The 26,217-nt window shown below is 40.3% G+C and overlaps 2 protein-coding genes across 4 annotated transcripts in view; one reads left to right on the top strand and one right to left on the bottom strand.

Moving 5' to 3' along the window:
- The window catches only part of rab26 (RAB26, member RAS oncogene family), a 122,850-nt gene that overhangs the window by 11,044 nt on the left and 85,589 nt on the right, over positions 1-26,217 (bottom strand). For both annotated transcript variants that reach the window (XM_087845302.1, XM_087845301.1), the window contains exon 6: positions 417-482. In XM_087845302.1, the coding sequence (XP_087701428.1) occupies positions 417-482 (66 nt within the window). The remainder of the gene's footprint in view (positions 1-416; positions 483-26,217) is intronic.
- On the top strand, positions 12,756-15,603 carry LOC148101712 (uncharacterized). Of its 2 annotated transcripts, XM_087845300.1 has the most exons (3): positions 12,756-12,784; positions 13,353-14,327; positions 15,155-15,603. In XM_087845300.1, exons 2-3 carry the CDS (start codon positions 13,379-13,381, stop codon positions 15,214-15,216), a joined length of 1,011 nt encoding a protein of 336 aa, XP_087701426.1. In that variant the 5' UTR covers positions 12,756-12,784; positions 13,353-13,378; the 3' UTR covers positions 15,217-15,603. The 2 variants fall into 2 exon arrangements, with proteins under 2 accessions (XP_087701426.1, XP_087701424.1); XM_087845298.1 differs by lacking the exon at positions 15,155-15,603 and having other exon boundaries at positions 12,764-12,837; positions 13,353-14,356.

Genomic DNA, 26,217 nt, shown 5'->3' with positions numbered 1-26,217 from the left:
CCACTGTGTACAGCAGCTCCAGATAGTAAAACCATAAATTTGAAGGCTAAAATCAAACAATGCTAAAAAGCTCATTAAAGCTGTAAATCTTTCCATTCATCAATATGAGCAACCACTTAATGTCACGCTCAAAGCGACTTGATTAGTTGCTGGTATTAATGTGAACTATTGATTAGTTAAGCTTCAATAATGTGCATTGTTTTGCTTTGTTCTGACATAATGATGTAACCACTGAAAAATTGTGACATCGGAAAATCATTTCTATAAAAAATGAAATAATCTGCTTTTCCCCTGCTTTTGTGCATATCCATTACACTCTGGCTCAAAGCCCTACTATACCTCCTGTGATCCCTTCTTCCCACCCTCTATGAATCCATCTGTCCATCTATCTCCCAGTGTTGGCAACAAGGTCTCACCTTGTTGCCCAGCAGCATGACGACCACATCCTGCTGGGCGTATTCATGAATCTCTGTCAGCCATGCCTGGAGATGGAAATAGAGCAAAGAGTGGTGAAGAAATTCAAAACAGGAGAGGATGAGGAGGAAAAACAGGTCGTTCAGAGGAGATAGGACTGATCGAGGGCATGGATAGGAGATAAACACTACTGACAGAGGAGACGAATGAATCCACTGAGAAGGAGAAAAGGGGAAAGAAAAGATTAATTTGTTGGTTGCTGCTCTTACTTCATCTTGTCCTCCCCTTCTCCCTCCTCCAGATCGTCCCCTCTTTGCCTCTTTTCTCTTTTCTTTTATGTCTATCCATCCATCTCCTTCCAATTACAGGTCAGGGGTCACTTCCCTTTTTGCTGGCTTGGTTAAAAAGCCCTTAATGTTTCTCACTCCTGCACACTAGCATCTAATTTCCTACATCTTCTTACATACTTAACTGTTGCCATTTGTATACCAAAGAAAAAGCATGTTTCTATCCCACATTATTTCAGGTTTTTTGTGCAAATGGAAAATGTAAGTGAGCAAGTAGAACTGACTGAAATAAGATGACTGCAGCTAGAAGAGAGAGAGAGATGTGATTAGTATAGGCAAATCCTTCTTTATTGTGAGCCACCAAGGAGAAGAACTTTAAATTTTAGTAAGCTGAGCGTATCAAGGCATTCCCAAACCAGCCGAGAGACATAATCTAACACATCCTTGTTTCACATGATCCAAAACACCCTGAAAGAAAAAAAAAAAAAAAAAGGGGCACCGAGCCTCTATCCAAATCAAACAGCAGAACCATCCCAACTACTAACTCTTTTCCAGGTTGAGGAACAACAGCTGAGCCCAGACTCACTTTGAAAGAATCTTCTTTCCGTTTCTGGATCTGCAGCCTTACTTTTTCTGCATGCAGTTTCTGCCCATAGCTTAGGATAAAAATGTAGATCCACCAGGACATCACAAAGGACAAAAACTAGATTGTTTGATTAGTGAAGGTGATGGGCAAATTCATCTGCCAATTTCCTGCTTCCTCGCCCAAACTTGTGACCACACAGATAAACAGCTTGAAGTAGCAGTTTATCCTCAACCAGGAACGGGCAAACCTTTTCTGACTGAGACCACAATCCAGGACTAGGAGGAGCCAATTCTCAGCCAGCCACTTCAAGAAAGCCAACAAGACCATATTATTCTTAAGAAGCAGAGACTTTGTTCGAGACCACCAAACTAGACCGCCTCTGATGCTTGCCTCTGGCTACAAATCCTGTCCGATATAATTGGAAATACTGACAGTAACAGTACACTGTAATGATTACCCAGTACACTGGAGAACCACTGGAAACTAATGTGCGCTTCGGTGGACAGGTGTTATGATAACCCCTGGTGCACATCCTTTTTAAAGCAACTGCAGCCTCATAGATATGCTGTGTATGTCGTGACACCTGCAAGTTAGTTCACACCATTATCAAATGTAACTAATTTGATAGGTGGCTATGGCATTCGGTGTCTCTCATATGTCAAAGATGTCATGTGTCTAGTATAATGTGCATGAACTCGTTATTTGTACAGTACAAATACTGCAATTTTGTTAAAATGTACACTTTAATTTTAATTTTAAATACTGACAAATACGGAAAAAGTTCCACTCTTCTCCCATACGTCTGCTGTCCCTTATCTTTCAAGGTGCACTTGTTGAATTTTTATAATGATAATGATATTTCCTTGTTGGAATGTCTTCTGTCCATGATTTATGACAGCAATCTGATGGCAGTGAGCCTCACATCATATAGCAAACACTCTCCCTATTTGTTGGTCTATTTAAGATTTGAACTTTCCCATCTCTCCCTTTAAAATGCCAATGCTGCTGCTGCAATTTTGCCTGCTCTTTCAGTCTGTCCATCACCCTTACACATAGAAAAACTGCTGTGGTGTAACTTATTTGCAGGGATTGATGATTTTGGAGCCTTGATGACAACAATAACTAGCTATATTCTGCATCTTAGGAGGTAAGAGGAAACATCTAATAAAGGAAACATCTAATTAACACATCTGAACTTTGTAACAAGCCAAAGAGCTGGAAAATCAATTGAAAATTCAAGTCAGTGATTTCTTTAAATGTTCTTTCTTTAAATCTTCTGCCATGTTTGCATTAGAAAACACGAAACCTTCCACCAATAACATTGATGCAATAATTAGCAACTCATGAAGTACCTACATACAAATATATAAAGATAAGACACATTAAAGTATTGTGGGTGATTTTGAAACCGAAGGAGCAATGCAATCCAAGCTCTTTATTGGGATCCATATGAATATAAACTTTTCATCAGCCAAAGATAAAAAAGCAGCAGGTTTGTTAGCGGGTGGTCTCTGCCAGAAACAGGATGTATATTTTATTTATTACTTTTATTTGATTTTATCAAATAAAAGTCCCATCCACTTCAAAGTTTATGAATACCTTTTGGAGATAGGAAAACAGGATTATTAACACAAGCAATAATGATTTACAGTAATGCAGTGTAGCTGGCCTACTTTCATGTTTCCAATTAGCCCAGGTGATTATGAAAACCATTTCAGTCGTGGTAATTACTAACCGCTATTCTACGGGCTTTTGTGTGATTAAATCTAAATCCAGTCTGTTTTTTCCAACTTACACATTTTCTTAGGTTGTGAATCTTTAAGAGGGTGTAGATACTTAATAATGAGCCACAGAGGATAACAAGATTTGTATTAGCTTTTCTTATTTTCTGTTCACAGACAATCCTAAAGGACTACAAGATACTGTGAGAGTCTTCTATTAAGCCTAAGGATAACTATGAGCAGAATCTGAGAGCTTGTGTAACATTTAAAAGTATCTGTGCTGTCTGAAAGAGGAGAACACGAAGGTTACACTGTGTTCAAATAAAAAGGGAATTAATTTCATCAGCACAATGGTGAAATGCGGTACGTCCTTCATGGCAGCATCCACAAAAAGATGCATGCTGTCTTTCCTCAACACACTATGAAGAGAACATTCTTCATGAAGGACAGTGTTACCTTACAAAACCTGATAAACTAATTTGCAAAAACAAAGAAGAGAACTGTGCTGGTGATGCAAATAAAAAGCAATCAAAAAGGTCTTTGGTTACATGCACGTTTCCCTATTCAGATTAAAAGATTTTCAAATCAACTGGCGCCTTTAATTGGAGCAGTGTGACCTGGCATAAAAGTGATGAATATGTCATGCATTTGTCTTCTGCTTTGGCACAGCATTAATCAGCACCCAGAAGATGGATATCTATCATCTGCTGAGTGCACTAGTTGTCATTAATGTGTTCCTCTTGATTTATTAGCATACATACAATGTATGCCATCAAAGAGAAAAGGGTTGATACAGACGTTTATGAGAGTCAGCAAATCAGAATAAATTTGGCGTAAAGGAGGGTAGCTTTAAAGGTACAGTGTGTAAAATCTCACCACCAGAGGTCAGTAGATATCAGATTGCAGTCAAATTAATTCTGTTTTCTTACCCCTCCCACCATTCATCTGTAGTGAGTGCAGGATGTCAGTCCACTGTTGACCTCATGTGTCTATCCATAGTTTTCACATGACGTCAGTACTGCAGTCCTTTGCCCTCCAGCCACCATTTGAACCTTAACGTCTCCTAATCCTGCCTTACAAGCCAAATCATACCAATCCCTGCTTCTCCACTACATTCAGTAGCTGTCCATACTTAGAAAGCTTTCATCCTGACAGCATAGTAAGGTGAGCAATTCTCTGTAACATACACCTAGCGTCGTCAAACTGGAGCTCTGGTAGAGACGTCGCCATTTTTATGGATTTAAACAAAGCTGCCAGGGCTGAATATGGAAAACCCAACCTAAAATTTGTAGTTTCTTTTCATATCTTCATTTTTTCTCCATTGATAGATATTTTATGTAGTCTTAAAATACCTATTGTCCTAAAACACTTTTGTCCTAAAATACTACAGACTGTCCATACGATCCATCATGATGGAATAATTTTTTGCCTTCCAGAATAGAGAGTCAGTCACATGACTGAAAACTATAGAAATGTGTCCATGTCTATTTACCAAGGGGAGGGTGTAAAACTTGTGAAGCAGTCCAATGTGAGTTGATAAGTCAGTAAAGCTCACTGTTGTCCACTAAGACCAAAAAGTTATTGAGGATAACCTGAACCTCTCTGTTGGTAAGCGCTGCTATTTTTGCCACTGTTTGCTGCTCTTAGCCTCTATTAGCAACTCTTTTCTGTGGCTGGTAAAACATTTTTGGTCATACAGATACAGTCATTTAAAATCATTGATAGGACCACAAAGGATCCTGGTGGAATCCTGACCGATTGCCGACTGACAACATCTTCTCACTCCCAAAGCGTAATATTTTACCAACACGTTCTCACTCCCAAAGCGTCACATTTTAGGCTAGGTGACAAATCGTCAACATATTACGTTTTCAGCTACCCACCACGTTCCTAAATGACGACCTCGGAAAAATGAAGAAATGTGAGAACTGTATGGACTCAATCTACACATATTCGCTGTTTTTCTTCAAATCGCTTAGAAACACGCTATTTAACATAATTAAAGTCATGGTTAAGGTCAGGAAAAAGGTTATGGTTAGGGCTAGGGATAAGGTTAGGTTTAGGGCTGGAATACAGGGCTGGAACGTCTATTGGGAGTGTCATTGCACTGGATTTCGGCCATAACCCCCCACGTACCATAAGAACGCCGAAGGTCTCCTTTCGCGTTCCTCAGGAACGCCGCGGGACGTGACAAAACGTCGGCATGTTACGCCTCGGGAGTGAGAACGGGCTGTATTTTACACTAGGTGACAAATCGCCAAAATATTACACGTCCGGGCACCCAACACGTACTTAAATGACGAGATCGGACAAACAAGGAAACATGAGAACTGTCTGGAATCAATCTACACATGTTCGTTCATTTTACTTAAATCGCTTTGGAAAACACTATTTAACATCATTAAAGTGCTGGTTTAGGTTAGGGATAAGGTTATGGTCAGGGCTGAAATACATGGCTGAAACGTGTATTACCGCGAGACCGTCATTGTACTGGATTTCACCCATAAGAACAGGCTGCGACTGATGGATGACCGTAATGAGATCTCCCGCCTGTGACGTGGATGATGCAACCATGAGTAATAACACCACTAAGTGACCATTAGGAAAACCGGCAGTAATGCCTTGTGTATCCACCAGGGGGAGCAGTGTGGTGGCGCATTCATTTACAGGCTTGGTACACTATGTATTTATACCCTTTTAATTTGTTCAGGGATTCCTTTTTTATGACAGAATCAGCCTTTCCATAAAATATTAATATAGATATATGTTTGCAGCAAATAAAATGCAGGTTGTGCACACCGAACAAGTTGGACAGAAAGTGATGCTTGCATTGATTATGATTATTGCTGAACTGTGATTCTGAACATGAAATAAAAGCGATTATGCAGAGTATGTTACTATAACTGTTGCTAATACATCTGCAAAATTTTTGACATCTTGTTGAATTTATAACATAGTGTAACTTAAAAATATGTAGGAGTAGTTTGTACTTGGTGGAAAGATCAAGTCACAACGGAAACAGTTTTCGGTGCAGAGCTGCCTTCATGAAAACTCCGACATGTGAACATCAGTCTTTTTTTTAATCTGTGAGAGTATGTACTCTCCGCCTTGAAACAATTCACATAGTAGTACAGACGGCATTTTTTTTTGGTAGTCTTCTAATGCCCGGTGTTTGTGAAAGCACCATGAGGTTGCTTTGTTTATTTGCGCAGATTTCCAAAGACAGGGCCCAACCCCCATAAAAACCCCAAATAGCTGATAAAAGTTACACACCCACGCTTATCTATCAAGTTAACACTGGTCTAATACACTTAGCTTGAAAAAATTCCCCTCCAAGGTAAAAGGGCAAAACTGGAAATGATTTAAAAAGCAGCCAATGTCCAAAGAACAGCTTTGAAACACCTTCATAAACCTGGAGAGAACTTAACAAATGAAAAACTACGTGGAAGTCTGGCCTCTCTTATGAGAAATATAGAGAAATTACGGGTTGCTCAAGACTTTTGCACAATATGAGACTTTAAAGAAATCTAAAGAATAAGTGAAAACATTTGTAAGCTGCATCCAAGCAGAAAAAATGATGTGACATGTTTATAATGGAAGGTAGATACACCCCAAGGTAAGAAGGGGGACACCTATCGGCTGACCTCTGGCTAAAAGTGGCAATTTAATCTGTATTAGCTGGCATAGCATTAGCTTATAACTACCTGATGTTGTTTAGTCAGCTCTTTGTCAGCTGTCTGTAGACAGCAGGGTCACATATCTCATCTGCTGACAATTAGTAATTGCAATATTGAGAATAAATGATTTTATGCACATTTCTGTCTGTTAGAGCCCTGACTACTGTTCAGGAGGTGAGGCTTGAGGTGAGGAGGAAGAGGATGACATTTTATCCAGATGCCGGTCATGCTATCTCTCGCTTTCTTAGATGATAAAAACACAGGTATGGTCCCTCATATCTTTAACCTGAAGGTGCAGACACAAATTAAAAGTTACCTACAAAGCACATGAACGCCTATCAGTTCTTTCCTCCTCCACCTCTAGTACACTATATATGTGGGCGATCTCTAGCTGCATATATAGAACATAATTAGATTATGGAGCAGCGATGTCTGTCTCGGTCCATGTATGGTGGCTACATAATTACAAAGTAATCAATGTATATTTATGAGTACATTCAGGTACAGTCAGTCACTGTACAAAGGGGCAAAAGAGTGATATTAGTGAGAGGCTGAAATGAGAGGCCGTACCAAGGCCCAGTATAAGAGAAATTTTAAACTGTAAACAAATATCAGAATGAGAATACTTTATTGATCCCTAGGAGAAATTATTTTTCGTTACAGTGCTCCATTATAAACAAACATTAACAGAGACAGATAACACACTAACTAAGAATAGCACAATATATACATAAAAGTCACTTATTAATAAATATGGAGCTTGAGCTGAGCATAATAGGTGTGCTTTAGGAGTTTAAAACAAACAAATCCGCTCTTCAGCTTTGAAGCTGCCACTTTTAGAAATGTATGTCCCAACACATTTACATTAAAAAAAAGCTAAAATCAGGAAATGATGTATCCCACGGCATTTTTTAATGTTAGCAATAATATCTCAAATACACTTCCAAGAACTCCTCCAAAAACCCTGCCGACGTGTCCCTGGCTGTCATGCTCACAGTACGGTTTCCTCGAAAAATCCGAGGAGTTCCTTTAATCATTTTGCCAGCAAACCTGAGGGGATCAAACTGCCAAATCTCTCAATTTTCTGCAGCGCGATGCTGTGCACACCTCTGTTGATCCTGTTTCTGTGCTCAGCTGTTGTGAACAAACCTCTCTTGTCAACTTCAAGACAAACATCTTCAGTTTTCCCACATTATTTATGAATGCTGTATTTTACAGTACTGGACCTTACATTGTTTGGTAGTTTTCTTATTGAGCAAACTGTTTTGAAAAATTCTCCGCAAGAGTGTTACCAGCGATGTGTGACACAGAAAGTGATATAACCCCAAACATAATAGAAAGAGCCAGCTGGGCACAGAGATACCGTTAACATTTCAAGCATCAATAAGCACACATTGACTGAGCAGGAAGCGAGGCAAATATTTTTCATTGCTATTGGATGAAACAGGAACGAAAAAAAAGGTTAGGTGTCTCGCACATGCATTCCCCCCCCCTTTGTGTGTATCATCAAGAAACGACTACTCCGAGCAGCAGTAATCCTCGCTCTCGTCTGTAGATTTACAGTGTCCTGTGAGGTTTACATCGCTTCATTACGCCAAGATTAATGTACTGAGCTCTGACCTAGCAGACCCAGCTCCCAACAACACGCGAACCTGCCAATTACTCACACAGCCTTGAAAGATCACGGCAGTCTGTGGGTGGATTATGGGGAAGTGAGGGAAGGAACGCTGCTTCTGAAGTGAAGGGATCAAACTTCAAAGGAATCGCTGTCGATGCTGAGCGTTAAGAGTTCCTGCAGTACGTGCGAACATGTACGCTACATGTGTGAAAACACATGTAGCGTACATGTGACGGCTTGTAACACGTGGGCAAGATTTACAGCCTTGATAAAGATTTCAGTTTGACACTTTGTGTACAACTGCAGAGTCTGTACAAAGAGTCATGGGAGACTGGCACTCCCTGGACGCTCTGTTTGAGGATTATACTGAATGTCCTGACTGTGGCTTTCACTTTGTGGGCTGCTTAGCATTGGTGTTCAAAAAAATAAAATGTTACTGCACACCATGCTAAGAAAAAAGGGCAGCAGTCGCTAGAAGTCAGCGGATCATGCCAGGGTGTAATTTGAATATTGCAACAGCTTCCTTGAACCTTGTAAATCTCTTCCAAATACAAAACTGTCATCTGGTGTTTCCAAAATTCACCTCGCTCATGACAGACTCATCAAAATACGATGTCACTGTGATTAGCAATTCTGATATTCACAGAAAAGCAGGTATAGATAATTCTCCACAAACATGCCCTATAAACAGCACAGTCTCAGCGGTATGTGAAATACTTATGAACTGCTCTCTATAGATTTGTGGTCTTGGACACAAATTTCCATTGTTTTCATTTTCTCTTACTGGGCGGTTTAATATCTACTGGTTTGTTTCGGATGTCAGACAAAAAAGTTTTGACAGGACAAGAGAGTCTGAATCTGGGGGTTGTGAGAGATTTTTGAAGGATTAGGTCATTTCACCCCTCAAAGCAACAACTACACAGTGTGTTAGAATAGAAAATAGAAAAGGCCTTTACTGTCATTATATATTTACCATTATGTTTATAGTTTGAGTTTTACTTGCATTTTAATTTATTTTCTTTGCTTTTTCTTTACATTTGTTTTTGGTTAGGGTTACGCAGTGAAACTTACGAGGAAGCACTTGGTGACACTGGGAAGGAAAAACTCCCTTTTGACTAGGGATGGGTATCGTTTAGGTTTTATCCGATACCAGTACCAAACCGGTACTTTTGAAACGGTGCCGGTGCTTAAACGCTGCTCGAACCAGTGCTTAAAGAATGGAGAACACAAACTTTGTCCAAAAACCTCTCATGTTCAGCTGTTTTTTTTGTAAAAAGATAACAATGTTAGCGTTTTCTGCAGCTAAGGGGCATATATGGTATCATTCTTGGCTGGAAGCAGTGCTTAAACAATGGAAAAAAACACAAACTTCTCATGTTTAGCTGTTTCCCTCTTTTTCTTTGGTCATTTTAGCCTTTTTGGCCAGGGTGAAGGGAGTATCTGCCATCAAACAAGAAGACAGCCGCATGTAGCTACGACGGGGTTTGCTAGTTCACCTTACATGCATTAATGTAATAACGTGGTTAGCCTACTCAACATAAATTACACACGAACATTAAGCTACTCACCCAGAGAAGAACGGCTGCTGCTGCATCATCATCCGTCATCATTTCTGCTACACTGGCAGGGCTAGGGGCCAGGACTCTTCTCTTTGGGTTTTTGGGGGATGTTGCTAACTCCGGGTCCGATAACAGGCACCACAGTAGATGTGCTAGGTGTGAGGTCTCGCAGCAAGCTATCAAATACGGCGCATTTCTCGGCTTTTAAAAAAAACGCTATGCATCCCCAGGTGTTTCCTCGGATTTGAGGTGTTTCCTCCTTTGACAGTATCACAGTATCAGCTTAAAGCACTTGTTGCAGGCTGCTGAGTTTGTGTCTTTTGCTGTGAAGTACAGCCAGACTTTTGACCGCTTCGCCTTGGTCATTTTTAATCTGTAGCTCTGCTCTAAAAGAACGTATGTACCTGGACCCGCCTACTATCCTCGAAACGTAAAATGATTGGCTAGAATCTAAAGTGTATCACAGCTCAGGAAGAAAATAAAGCACCGAAATGTGCGCTGCTTTTCGCTCTGGTTACTACCGTTTATGCCATCATGGCACCGGATACCTGTACCCATCCCTACTTTTGACAGGAAGTAAGCCCTGACAAAACCAGGCTCAGGGAGGAGTAGCCATCTGGGCAGATGCCCTGCCTACTACAGATACCTTACTGACAAGTTAAGGATCCAGCACACAATATATTCCTCCACGCATGACTTTTCAATTTTATTTTGGTAGTCTGAACATTTGATTTGGGACATGCAAAAATAACACATCTTCCTTTGTTATTTAGCACTTTTAGCAAGTAGAGTGTTGTCATGTGCTCTCTCTTCACTATTGTGACTGGTAAACGGTCAAAAATGTGGCTCTTCCATGGCAAACAAAAAATGCCATCTGAATTCTCATGGGACTTTATTATGTTATTTTCAGCTGTTTCCTTTCTAGACTAAGGCAGGGGTGGGCAACTCCAGGCCCCGAGGGCCGGTGTCCCTGCAGGTTTTAGGTCTCACCTTGGGTCAACACACCTGAATCACATGATTAGTTCGTTACCAGGCCTCTGGAGAACTTCAGGACATGTTGAGGAGCTAATTTAGCCATTTAAATCAGGTGTGTTGGTTCAAGGACACATCTAAAACCTGCAGGGACCCTGCAGGCCCTCGAGGCCTGGAGTTGCCCACCCCTGGACTAAGGTGTTACTTAGTAAAGCTATACTGATGTAATCCCAGTAGATGATATGTTGCTATTCCTGTGTTCAATTCTAAACACTCAAATCTGATCTTGGACCTGCTGCTTCTAATGTCTGACAAGAATTCATTTTTAACTGTGACAAATCTGTCGATCTGATGCACTCCCATCCTTCACCTCTACTGCAGCTCTTTTAGTGTTTCATCTATGTGTCACACTCCTCATCTCCTCTACTCTCACTTCTTTACTTCTTCTCCACTCCTGTCCTGCTCATAAAAAGCAGGCAATGAAATTTGTCAGTGTGTAATGATCAGATGCTAAGCAGATTATATGTCAACATCAGCTTATTTGAACACATCGACACATCAGTGACGTACTGATCCACCCCATAAGGGATAAATGTGCCATGTGCCATCTTACAGATGATTTACATTAATATAATGATCAGGTGTAACTTGGAAGTCCCTGCATTGTTGTAATAAGAATATTTCCAAACCAATCACAGAGCAATCTTCACCACCCTCACTATCTCCTGTTGCTGCCACAGCAACAGGAGATAGTGAGGGTGGTGAAGATTGCTCCACCTTCTCGTGGCCTCTGGTGCACCTCATGCTATCTGAAGCCTGGTTAACCATTTTTTAACTATTGTTTTTTGTGTTTGCATGCCAAAAACTACAACTCTGATGACTTGTTTGGTAGCTTTCTCCTGCACTGTGTTGGCAGAAGAATATATAAAATATTTAATATTAAGAAAAAAACTTTTTTCTTAATACATGACTAGTTATTTTTTATTAAAATAATTAGTCATGTAATAAAATAAATTCTGCATATTCATGAAATAATATTGGACAGATTAGTAAGCAACATTAAAAGTAAAATTAACATAAGTAAGTAACATTACCTAATGTTATCAACTGTATACTTATATAAGACAGATGTGCGTTAACTAAAGTTAAGATGTGATTCAATACATCTTTAATGAGGCATAGTAAAACTGGCAATTGTCAGGATACTCACAAATGTCACAAATGTCAAATAGTAACAATGTTTCCTCTTTGGTATTTTGTGGTCTAGAACAAAGAGAGAGACGAGCTAACTGAGTAATATTACCAGGATTTGAGCATCCACTGCTTGAGTGGTTAAAAATGTCCTTGGCAGCAGCTCCAGGGTTTATGAAGCAGAGATGATTTAAACTCTTGAAAACAAACACCAAAAACCATTGAGAGTGCTTATTTTTGAATATGGTTCTCTATATGGGGCACTATGAGGGAGGCTTTCAAAATGGAAAAGCATCAGTGTTTGCCAAAGACTTTGAATTCTTTTTACATATCTTATATATATTCCACACACACACACACACAGTGGAAAAACTCTTTGGTTAAAGATGCTGTAATTATGAAAATAACAGTAAGTCGTATAATTACGATTTCTAGTCTAGTCTCTAGTATACTGCCATGGTTAGCTTCTTAGCTTAAATACCTTTCATGTAAACAACTAGACACTGAGAGATGTTGCTCTTACTCCACGCTAATATGAAAGCAGCTGCTCATCAAGCCTGACTGGAGTGTGTTTGAGTGCACATGTGTTATTGTGTGTGAAATGAGGACCTGTGTGTGAAATGTGGGTTTCTGGGCGTTAGTTTGGGGAAGCTGTGGTCAGATTTAGGGGAGGTAACACCCATTGAGCTTTATAAAGACAGGAGAGTGAAATAGATTAGCCCAGGCTGAAAGACGACAGCGATCTAAGCAACATCGGAGGTAAACAACATCTTACATTTCATGCTTTGCATTGGATCTCTTTTAGTTAAGCTGTAAGTACATTGTAAACATACCGTTGTCATTCATTTCCCAAGAGCTGCAGTACGTTAAACTTAACTTCATTTACTAACTTAAGCAATCAGCTTTTATCGGTGAATGTGATGTTTAGTAATTTAATTGCATACTGATGTGGAAAGAAGTAGTTGTTTTGTTTTGTTTTTCAAAGTAGAGGCTAAAGAAACTAATGGTGAAACTCATAAGTAATAAGGTTTGCGTTTAATTAACTGAAGCCAGTTGGTGAACTGAAGGAGACATTTCATTTTCTATGTGATTGCAGTGTTGAGGCCAATAAAACAGAAGTGTTTCAGCAATTAACTGTCAACAGGAAGATTCACACAGCATATGAGTGTTGACATAGTAGCCACAGTGTCTGTTGAGAAAAGAAACCTGTTGTGAAACACAAATTTGAGAAGTCAAGACGGGCATCTGCTCTTCCTCTTTTTAACCTTGAAACATCCTAAGTGCCCCCACCCTCTCTATATATATACATGTGTGTTTTTCTTCACAGGCTTATCTGCACACTAATGTCCCAAGATGAACAAGACAAAATACCCCAATGCTTGTAATGGCACTGCTACTCCAGCACTTGCCAGTGGTATTGATGAGTGGGGCCAGATGAGTCCAAATGTGGCCATAGGGAATCAGGTGATCCTCAGAAAGAAAAACAGAGGGCTCAAAGAGAGGTCACCACACAGCCTGGAGCCCAGCAGAGCGCGTCCTTTGTCAGCAGTGTCCACCTCTAACGTGACAACAAACAAGACCAAGAAGAAACCACAGCCTTCTGAACGTAGCGCATCGCTCCCGCAAACCCCTGTAGCATCCTGTGATCCAGTGAAACGCTACTCCTGCCCCCCCATGGGGATCTCACCATCACCAAGTCACTCCTCATCTTCCTCCACCTCTTCCACCACCTCATCCTGCTCCTCCCCTCCTCCAGTTAAGACATCGTTTATCATCGGCCACGACCCTCTAGGCTGGAAGTTGCATCCCAAGTCCAGCTCGCTCAACCCCCGAGCTCGTGCAAACAGGCTCTCCCTGCAGATTCCCCTCCCCACAATCCCTGATGTTAACCCTCTGAAACCAGAGCCGTTACCTAAAACCAAACCGGCCCTTAAACCCAAACCCTCACGACGACGCCACTCTGACTCAGAAGCCTTCCTCCAATCTCAGAGGATCCAAATGCCCGCGGTGACGCTGGATGAACTCTGCGCTGTGCATCTTCGCTCGCTTGCCCTTTCAGATGAGTCTGACGATGTGTTCAGTGAGGGGAATGAAAAAGACCCCAGGGCGACCTCTCGCAAAATACCGCCACCCGTTCCGGAAAAAACAGCCATGGCTAGACAAATAGCACAACTTATTGCTTATTCACGCCTGGGCTGTAAAAGCGACAAAGATATAAACATTTATACCAGGATCATAAAGCCAAAACGTAAACATTCACATCAGAGTGTGGACCACAACAGAATACATGCAACAAAAAATGGCAAGTGCTCAAAGAAAACCCCACAATAATCATGCTTATTATGTGTTAAAGGGACAACTCATTAACTTTATAGTAGACTGTCACTGACTTGTGACAGTGACAGAGCAACAATTCTAATATTCTGGTACAGGCATAACTTTACATCCAGACTAAACTCATTCCTTCTGCGTGTCATATGCATGAATAGTAACTTTATCAATATAGAGTTTACATATTAATTGTATGAACCAGTGGGAAGTAATTTGGTGCTATGGGTCGTAATGACGACTGGAACAGTGTTGGTAGCAGTTTGCTTTTCTTCACCTGCACTGGAACGTTTAATTCCAGCTAATAATTAAAAAAAAATGGTATTAGTGTAGTGGAAATACAGTGATTACTTGCGCATAAACATTATATCAAAATCTAGAAACGCAGATCCAACATTGCAACAGCATATGTTTTAGAGAAACTAATGAAAAGTATAGATTTGCAGAGATAGCAACAAAGTTAGCTTTGGTGTTGGAGCCTTGACGCAGTAGCTTTGTTTTACAGTGGGGTTAATCCTATCCCTACCCCATTTAAAGTTTCACTTTTGTTTACTGAATAGTTTTAGGATTTGTTTGGCTTTTTGCCTGATTAAGGTCTAGAGCCAAAAACTTGAACTTGCACGTTCATCAAAGTGAATTTGTTACCTCTGAACACGACACATGGCATTGCCCTTGCAGAAGTTCTAAGTGCAGATGTCTGAGTATCTTGATTTACTTTTGATTGATTTCCTTAAGAGGTGCTGAGATGACATGCAAGCATTTAAGTGGAAATCGATAGTAACATCATCCCCTGTTTTTCAGGCATGCAACAACTTCACATCAGCTGCGACAGTGAGAGGTCCACCCCACGCTTCCCGGGCTGAGAGATCTAAGAGATAGGAACTGAAAAGAGCTCTAATCATTGACTCCATGTCCCATCTATTCTGTATAGAGTAGAATAATTCTTCCTCTCTGTTGAGGAGACTTTTAATTTGTTCTTTTTATCAATTTATGGGGATGAAGTAATAGCTGTATTGAAAAAAACAAGGTGTGCAGATGATGAAATTACTGCAGCTTATAATTACATAAGCATTACTTATGGTGTAATACTCTGTGGTAAAATCTGAATTTATCTATGTAGGCAAGGTGCAATGACAAAGGATAGGGCTAGGTAAACAGGGAATGAGCTGTTCCAGCTGGAGATGTACATACAATTGTATTGCTCATTTTAGCTTCTCAAGTGATGACTTCTTAATTGAGCTTTTAAGTATACCTGTATCCTACATGCAATATCTTTATAAATTAAAAGAATCAAATATCATTGAAATTATTGGCTGATCATATGGTCTGATGTTTTTGACACTAAACATGAATTTCACCTGCTGTCCTCCCCTTCAGCCTCAGCATTTCTTTAATAATATAAAGCACACAAACCTCAGTCTGTTTACCAGCAGACACCCTCACAATGTGAATGTGATGCAGCTAAGAAGCGGTCTTCCTTCTCACTGTGCTTTAGCTGGCTGATGTGTATTTAATGCAAGTCCAGCATGCAGCAGCTTACTGAGAAGTTTCAGGAAAGTAGAAGTGAAAAGTAGCGATAAATGCACTCTGTTTAAATGAGAGTATCTAAAAGAAAATTCATTATTGACATTTCTGCTAAACTCCTTGAAATACAGCTTAAAGGACTGAATTTTGACCACGTCTTGATTGATTTAAAATCCACTGTGGTGGTGTACAGAGGCAAAATTACAAAATATGACTCACTGTTGAGTCACTAAATGAGGTGCATTGTTGTAGGTGGAGGAGGGTACAGACTAAGAATAAGACTGGTAGCAAATAGCGTCTATGGCATTTAAAACAGCTGACTACGTAAAATGACAACTGAATGCCTGAACCTGCTCACCTTTTGTTACCACGGCTTGTTTGAAACCTAATTAGTGTTTACAGTGTTCACATCATCAAATCATGACAGACTGTATATAATAGATGGATGCAGGTGCAGTCAAATGGTAAGTGGCCTGTATTTGTATAGCGCTTTACTCAGTCCCTAAGGACCCCAAAGCGCTTTACACACCCAGTCATCCACCCATTCACACACTGGGATTAACTCTATACCCCAACCAACATATTAGCAACATAATAGTAATTATCTATTTCCTGACATATCGGTAATGCCTGCAATTGAGTGAAATAGTGGAATGACTAAATAGTGAAAAGCAGATACACCCCAGGAGAACGAGGGTGTACTTCTAGTGGCTGGGAACTGGCTGACAACCAGTTGGGAGTAGATATTCTTAGTGGTTGTATCTGTATAATTGCACATAACAGAGGAGCCACCCTTCAACTGTGTTGTAAGTGTTGATGTTGCATAGTTTGTTTACTATGAGGGCACACTGCAATTTCCGTGTAGGCAACTTCTGCTTGGAACACCACAAATACAAAAACCAGCTGATCCAGGCAGAGTTGGCCTGTTGTGACAGTAAAAATGTCAGTAATTTTAAAATTCCACTTATATATATTAAACTACATATAGCAAATGTTGTTTATGTTTTGTGTGCCTGAAAGAAATATTGGCTGATATATTGGATTTTTTTAATCACACACCCTCAGCATGGCTCCATCTATCCATTTATCTTCTACCTCCCCCAGCTTATCCGGCCATAAACCCAGGACCTCCTCCTGGTGGGACATGCCTGGAACACCTCACACAGGAGTCCTTATGAGATGCCCGAACCACCTCAACTGGCTCTTTTTGATGTGGAGGAGCAGCAACTCTACTCTGAGCCCCTGCTGGATGGCTGAACTTCTCCGCCTATCTCTAGGGGAGAGGCCAGCCACCATTCAGAGGAACCACATTTATGCTTCTTGTATCCACAATCTCGTTCATTTGGTCACTACCCACAGCTCGTGACCATAGGTGAGGGTAGGGGCGTAGATCGACCGGTAAACTGAGAGCTTTGCTTTTACACTCAGCTCTCTCTTCACCACAACGGACTGGTACAGCGTCTGTATCACTGCAGCCACAGTGTCTGTCGATCTCCTGCTCCCTTGTCACTTGTGAACAAGACCCCGAGATACTTAAACTCCTCCATTTGGGAGGAGGCCATCACCCGATGAAGCCAACAAACTACATCATCTGCGAAAAGCAAAGATGAGATTCTGAGACCATCCAAGTGAAAGCTTGGCTTGGCTATGCCTAGAAATTCTCTCCATAACTATTATGAAAAGAATTGGCATCAACCACCGGGAACGAGTCTGACTTATTGCGGACCAAGCTCTTACAACGGTTGTATAAGGATCAGTATGGGCATCAATCTTAAAACCCTTATATCTGTTGGGCTCTAATTAACTCACTTTGGAAGTGGTCATTTACAAGAACCGCACCATTTAGGCTCAAACATGTTGGTATGGTTTTTTTAATGTGAAAGTTGGTGATCTTAGCCAGAATCAACACTTTTCTGAAACTTTATTAAAATTAAGCTCTTTTTAACCCTGAAGAAACCATGGGGTCAAATTTGACCCCATGGTTTCCCTAGAAAACCAATGGGGTCGGCTCTGACCCCATGGGTTCCCCAGGGTTAAAAATGCTAAAAAATGAAGACACCAGTAGCAAGCTTTAAAATAGACTGATGCTATTAATGATAACACAGAAACTGCTTTTCACATGAAATATCTGTTAATACTTCAGCAAAATCCACGGCAAAGAAATCTTTAAGTTTACTTTTGTAAGCGAAATATTTTTTTAAAAACGCAGACAGAGCTTAGATGGAGTCTAATAGAATTGCGTGAATCTGGGTTTGGTCCACTGAGATGAGCTGCTGGGTTTGGAGCAAAGAGGAGAGAAAACTCCAGTGCAGGCTGGAAGCAACGCTGCAGGCAGGTGAGCAATGAGACTGCAGAATACCACATGCACAGAAAAACACACACCTGCAAATCTGAACCTGCTGCAAGCTTTTTCTCAGGAGTTTGTAGTTTTTCAGAAACTCCACATTTTTCTCCTGGATACAGTTCAAAGTAAACCTGTTTCTGAGAAAATGGTCCACGGCACTATGCAGACCATGATCACTTGAATTGACTCACAGTGATTCCATTTCCATTTACTAAAGTCTCAGTTACACCAGAGTAATAATAGAATGGCAGCCTGCTTTTTTATAATACAGTAAATTAAATAAATAAAACAATTTTGATAATTACCAATAACTTAGGGCAGCTTTGGCATAAACTTCACACTAGGTGGTGGTCTAATAAATTTGTGTGACTGTAGCCTTACACGGGCACAGCCGTAAGAACAAAGTCTGCCACTGACATGTTTAATGGAAAAGGTTTTTTACACATTTGTGTTTGTGAATGAGGCTCAGTGTTCTTACCCTGCTAAATAAAGTGAACTGAAAGTCTTGAGGTGGAATGAACGTCTGACTTAAGGTTTCACTTAAACTGAGTGAAAAATAACTGAAACTTTAACAAATAACAAAAGTCCCAGGAGCCTAAATGAGATGGCAAGGAGAAACTGAAAAAAAAAGGGACTAGGCAGAGAGGAAGCAATCTTTTCACCCCCTCAGAGTAAAGAGAGCTGTAGAAGCATAGCACACTGACACTTATTAGCCTGCTGGCACTGTGTGTGTGTGTGTGTGTGTGTGTGTGTGTGTGTGTGTGTGTGTGTGTGTGTGTGTGTGTGTGTGTGTGTGTGTGTGTGTGTGTGTTTGTGTGTTTGTGTGTGTGTGTGTGTGTGTGTGTGTGTTTGGGGCATCCGTGTGTTAAAGTGTACATGTTTGCTTGGATTCAGCTCATGTGTGAGTGGTAGAAAACCTATTGTTGGTTCCAAAGCAGGACAAATGAAAACTACAATGTTAGAAGTAATAAAAACAGCTGTTCAGTATGTCGTCCAGGTTGCATTTTTTTATGGAATTTAAATTAAGCACTCAACACAAGATGCTTGTGTAAATCAATGTTTATTAAAGCCCATTATGACACGTCACTGCATTAAATGTCCATTAAGCCCAGCTGTTTCACAGGATACAGACATACTTGTCAATAATGCACATTTCCAAATCAGAGATTTCTCCTTCAAACATCATTCAAGTCAAATTTATCGCCGCTAATCAATTTTATTGTGACAACATTTCACAATAATTTTTTTTTTTACTATTAAATGTGTGGGCATACTTATGTATGCAATTTTATATCATTTATACAATGTTATGGTGGCAGAAATCTACATTATCTACTGTAAAAGTTGCCCAACTTGATGGACAGGTATGCCAAAACAAAGAAGCAACATCAGGGCTGAAAAATTAAACCCACACTGAAGTGTAGTCCCTGGAGTGGCAATATTCCCGTGTATCCCCCCAAATTAAAATGCCGAGTTTCACAGCAGAAAAAATCCTGTTTACAGCCTGCTGTAAAAAAAACAAACAAACTATAAACAGCTGTTACAGGCATCAGTATGTTAAAGTTTACAGTTCATGAAAGTGAAAAATGAAAAACTAGAAAATTAGAAAAAGACTGAACAAACACGGTTGCCAAGAGAAAGATGGTTCTCCTGGCAACCGTACTTGGTTGCTATACTTGGTGGTTTAAACCCTTTCAAAATTAACTCCTACTATTAACAGTATGCAAGCAAACAACCAGTATGCTGTTTCCAAATTATTTATGTATTGTTTTTTTATTGACTTTAGCGAAATAAGATGTAGAATATAAAATAGTGCCGGGGCATTCACAGGAGAACCGTCCAAATAAAAGAAAATAACATGCTGATGGAAAGGCAGATGAGGATGGACAGGTGTTAAGTAACAAGATCACCTGAAAAAAGAGACGCATACACTCTTTCTTAAACGCTGTTAATGGGAATGTTTATTCTATGTACTAATTGTCTAAGGATACAGAGAGAGCAGTTTCTCCCAGAAAACCCAGTGATGGACACAGGGGAGGAGGAAAACTGGGGTTAAAGAGTCCCAGAACAATTGGAAGTTATGACACCTTCAGTTAATGAGCAATTAACCCCCAATGAATCCATAACATTACTGAGGCAAAGTAGAAAACTGTTATTTAGATAAAGAAATTAAAATCTGAATTTATTTTAGGAAACATGGATTGCAGCGTATTCACTAAAGAGGAGCAGAGCCATACAAGTTGTCATAGGCAGTCAATTGAAAGCCTGGTATTGGGATGGAATTACCAGTTTATACATGCGTAAAGACACAGTCAGTGCTGAACAGTATATATAGGTTTTTCTCCATCCAGATGACGATGGAAAAAAACGGGAACAAGACAATTCTGAACCATATACTGCAGCCACAGCAAGACGGTTTCGTAGTAGAAGTGGGCACCGAGCCGGTCCAGATATTTCATGAAAACATGTGGCACATCATTGAACCAAGTATCACGAGGAACTGGGGAACATTTCTCTCCCAGAAGTCCAGCAACTGGCCTCACAATTCAAATATTGAACTGTGGCAGAGCACGTTAGGGCTACATGGAGCATGTTGCTGGCTGTGCAGAGCAGCAGGGGAACCGTAATAGAACTGGGAAAAGAGTCCAGAGTGTGGAGAACTAATCGGAGAACATAAAGGGAAGCAGAACAGCAAAATCAGATGGATGAATGTCAGGCCTGAAGAGCAAAGCTGAGGCTGTAAAGAGCTGCAGACTGAGGAGGAGCAGTATGAACGGTAGATGAGAGAGATCATAAACTTTTCAACTTTTACAATATTTTTTTATCCCTTCTGTTTTTCTTTTCCTTCCTCTTTCTTTCTCCCTTTCTTATCCCTCACTCATGTCTGTCCCGTCTGTAACAACTGAAAATAAAATAAAATAAATAATAAAAACAAAGGTCGATCAAATGGACCAATACGGCAATGCCATGATGATCCATTTGGCAAAATAAATCCATTGGGTATCCTTGTTGGTCTTCAGACAACAATTCTGACGGCTAAAGAACCAAATGGGACAGGCAAAAAAAACCCAAAAAACAATATTTTTTTATGTGTTTGTTGTTTCCAGCTGCTCAGGTCAGATTTAAAATGCAGGCAGTGACTGGTTTAATCCTTCATAGTGAAAGATATTGCTTTTTATATCTTATATATTTTAGCATAACTAACACCGAGCTTTATCTTAACTTTTAACCAGAATGCTTTTCTTCTACAGTAATTAAATTATTTTGATGTCAGGTATTTGTCATATCATTTGTTTATTAGTAGGTCCTAAAATACATTTTACACTCATGTTCTGTTATTACATTTATTTAATTGTAAAACAAATAAAACATCTAAACTTAGCTTTAAAAAGAAAGTGTGTAAGATTAACTCATAACTAAGTTACATTATCAAGATATGACGTCTGCACAATTGCTTCTGTTGTGTTGCAGCATGGGGTCGAAATGTATTTATTTTTCTGGGTATTGGTATTGAGTTTAAATTCTAGTATTGTGACCACCCTAATGCACACTTTGATATCATCTATGTACAAAGCACACAAAGCCAGGAAAAAGCCGTACACCTGCTCAGCAGCATCCGAACCTGCTGCTTTAAACTGTGCTGTAAATTCAAGCTTCTGAAGCACAACATGTCATTTAAAGTTGGCCGCCAGAAAACTGGTTGTGTGAATATTTTGCCACCTGCTATGGTGCCAAATGGTCCTCCTGAGTGTTGCTTCACATTTCATTTAATCGTATGTCTTGTTAGCATGGTGCTGCATCTTGAAAATTTATTTAATCTTAATAAACAGAAAACACCCTTTGCACAGTTGGGTTGCTCTACATATGCAAACAGGATTGTTGTTGGGTTTGTACAGATTCTGCGTGTGTGTTTTTTAATACAGCATGTGTCTGTGTAAATACCACTGTGTATGGCTGCGAGGCAACGGCACATGCAGGGGCATTAGTGTGAATGTGTGTGCTCCTCTTCCAGCTCCATCACACGCTGCAATGAGCCAAATACAGATGGAGCCATTAAAGTTTCTGTCAAATTCCCCTGAAAAGCGGAGTAACCAATTAGTGGGCAACTACCACAAGGATGACACATCTTAATCGCCCATTTCTTGTCTTTTACATATTTATAGGACACATTTCAAGCCTATTTCAAGCTGTTTTCTAACTGCTGTCTGATAAACTGTGCTGACGGCGGGAATGTTTTCAGCCAAAGACAGAAAAGAGAAGAAAAGAAATGCCACTGCTATCGTGGGAGAAGAGTGCGAAAAGATAACTTGGTTTGAGGAAGATGCAGCTTCGACAGAAGGGAGCGAGCAAATAAACAGAGGAGAAACAGAGAAGAGAACGTATCGACGCTCGAGAGGGGAGATGGAGGAAATCAACAAATTTGCTTGTGTGTCAAAGAGAGAGAAGGAAAGGGAGAGGGACAAACATTTATTTGATTTGGTTCTGTAAACTGGCAGAGTGCTGGAGTGTGCCTGCATTGTTAATGTTCTACTTGGCAAAGGAGAGGACCTTGAACAGCAAAGCACTGCCACCCCAGTCTGCCAATCAACATGATTTTTTTCTCTATTTCAGCAGCATTCGAGACATTTGAGGCAGATTTGCATCTTAATTAGGCAAATTGGCACAGACTCTCCTTTACACCGATACTCATAAACACACAGGACCCTACAATCATTGTCATTATGGTTATTTTATAGTATTGCTTCAGATGCCATACATATTCCCTACAATATCCCTACATAGTATTTTTTTATTGCAGATGTCAAAACTGGTAATGAACGGATTATTTGCTACAAGGTAACTCCAGACTAAAAACAATCTGCCCTCTGTATAAAGATCTGAAACTAATGTGAGGTTTCTGCAGACTGAGGTAGATAAAAACAGTGCCTCTGTAAAGTATTCACAAAGCTGCTGTTCCACATTTTGTCATGTTACAGCCTTATTTTAAAACGAATTGCGTTAATTTTTGACCTTAAAATTCTGCACAGAACATCTGCGACTGAGAAAGGGAAAAAAAGTTCTTCCAAATTTATAAAAATGTTAGAGCACAAAACAAGCCATGAAGTCAATGGGATTGTCTACAGACTTCCGAGACAGGATTGTGCAAAAAAAAAAAATCTGCAGCACTGAAGGTTCAACGAGCACAGTGGCCTCCATCATCATTAAATAAGTTTGGCACCTTCAGGACACTTCCTGTTGGTGTCTGGGTGGAAGGGCTGTAGTCAGGGATGTGAGCAAGAACCTGAAGACCACTCTGACAGAGTTCCAGCATTGCTCTGTGGAGAGAGATGTTATTGGTAGCAGTCAAAGGAGCTTGCAAAGAAAAGCGTCTGGACTTCTTTAAGTTGCTTGAAGACGTTTCACCTCTCATCCGAGAAGCTTCTTCAGTTCTAAGGTCAAATGGTGGGGAGTCCAGATTTAAACCTAGTGGGAGTTTCTCCCCGCAGAGGGACAAAAGGACCCCCTGATGATCCTCTAATCGCCTGAGCCAAGGTGTGAAACTGGGTGTGGGTCCCAATCAGCCAGAGTTTCGGGTGAGCTCATTGTGAAACCTGACCTCAGGAATTCGCACTCCCACTAGGTTTAAATCTGGGACTCCCCACCATTTGACCTTAGAACTGAAGAAGCTTCTCGGATGAGAGGTGAAACATCTTCAAGTAACTTAAAGAAGTCCAGACACTTTTCTTTGCAAGCTCCTTAGACTACGATGACCTGGATGACTGAGAACCTTCACAGACTTATTGGTAGCAGAAACCAGGAGACTAGACAGGGATGAAGGAAAAAGGAATGCAGCAAAGTACAAACATCATTGATGACAGCCCACTCCAATGCGCTGTGGAGCACAGAATTAGGCAAAAAGTTCATCTTCCAACAGGACAATGACCATGAACACACTGCCAAGATAACAAAGGAGTGGCTCCAGGACCAGTCTATGAATGTCCGTCAGTGGCAAAGAGCCTGACTGAACATATGAGGAGAGATCTGAAAATGTTTGCTCACTGACGCTCCCCATCCAACCTGATGGAGCTTAAGAAGTTCTGCAAAGAAGAATGGGAGAAACTGCCCAAAAAAGGTGTGCTTAGCGTGTAGCATCACACTCAAAAAGCCTTGGGGCTGTACTTACTGCCAAAGGTAAAAGCTAACTTTTCTCTGATTGGATGTCCTTTGCAAACAGAAGTTTTGAACTGTGTGTGGGTGTGGCTCCTGTGCTCACAGCCAGAGCTTTGTAGCTGAGATGATGGTATTAAGTATGATATTTTGTGCTGAGATCATACAGAGCCAAGAATAAAACAATAAATAAATTAGAATAAATTGCAAATACATTTATACGATTGTACAAACAACAAGGTCATTTAAAACTTTGACGCGTTGTTTAATATTAGCAATGACCAAAATAACAGCATATTGATATGTGACAAAAATGAAGGAAAAGATGAGAACTTAGACTAAACTTCTTTGGAGTCATCACACTGAGAAAGGACGCTTCAGGGCCAGCATACATGGGCGGAATGATTAAGCATTCAGTGAATTAACAGATATTGTATTAAGGTTGTACCATACGGCATATGCATAAAGATTGCAATAAACCTCCACTTCTTCTATTCTAGTTTTTCTGCTGTCTATAGTCTTGCCCTCTTCTTTCTCTCTAAACGTTTAGCTGGCAGCATGCCCGCTGACACGAGTGTACATCGCATCGATTTTTACTCTACTGTCGAGGTAATCTTTTAAACAACAGAGCCTCCCTCCACACAAAGGCCTTCAGTGATTTAATGATTTAAAGATTTTTCTTTCTGTGACCTCTGTGTCCAAGCGTGTTGGTCGATACCAATAAAATTTGCTTGTGCATGCGTGCATGCATGCTGCGGCCTTTGTATGCATGCATTCAAGTGTGCTACTTGCATGTCAGCATAAATCTTTAGCCAGCAGAGTGTATGGTTCCGCAGCAGCAGCTGTATAGCCCCGATATGAGGCTGTAAAGCATTCAAGGCTTCAAGGAAAAATTACAACTATATTTACAGGACATGTAATAATGGAGCTAGTATGAAAATGCAGCCTGAAAAGCTTTTATCTGGCTACTCCAAACAGTACTCCTGTCCTTCTACGATTCTGGTCATTCCTTTTTGATTATTCAAGAGACATTTGAGTTTTATAATAAAAATCACCACACAAACAGCGTCTGCACTATAATAATGCGCCTAAGATGGGTACAAAGAGACATAATCAAGATCCAGGCAAATATATTTGCAATGGTGGTGGAAAAGAAAATATCTTAAGAGCAGTTATGCACCTGTTGGCATGACAACCACCAAAACACATGATCATCAACATGTCCTTGATCATTCGGCTTATGGTTACCCATTGTGTAGATTGCAGTAGGGACACAACAATTTGAATATAAGTTCAGGTCATCGGTCGATCACAAAGGAAAAACTACACCCTCTCTAATCTACACCTACAGCCCTTTAAGAATTACCAAATAACCTGACACGAATGGCTTTGGGAGGAAGCTGGAGTAATCTCTATTAACAGGCTACATACCATGGGATTTTAAGGTGGCAGCAATTAAACCATTACTTTAAAAGCTATCACTTGACACAGCTGTGTTAGCTAATTATAGGCCAATCACTGGAGAGCAGAGTAGTTGTAAAACAGCTGATTGATCGTTTGCAGAAGAATTATTAATTTGAAGAGTTTCAGTCGGGATTCAGAATTCAGCACAGCACGGGAACAACACTCGAGTTCTTCCTGTTAAATGGGAGTTTTTTCTTCCCCACTGTTGCCAAGTGTTTGTTGATGATCTTCTGCTCACAGGGTTTTCTCTCTAATATTGTACGGTCATTACCTTGTCTTGTGATATGAATAAAATGGAACTGAATTGGATTGAAATGTAAGAGCTGTCTCTGTGAAGTGCTCTGGGAGAATGTGCAAATCCCACATAGAAACCACAGCTGATGAG

This window comes from Neolamprologus brichardi, chromosome 8 (assembly GCF_056152115.1).
Source record: "Neolamprologus brichardi isolate AB-2024 chromosome 8, ASM5615211v1, whole genome shotgun sequence".
NCBI classification, from domain to species: Eukaryota; Metazoa; Chordata; class Actinopteri; order Cichliformes; family Cichlidae; genus Neolamprologus; species Neolamprologus brichardi.
The sequence above is the reverse complement of the archived record's forward strand: the minus strand, read 5'-3'. Positions and strand labels throughout refer to the sequence as shown.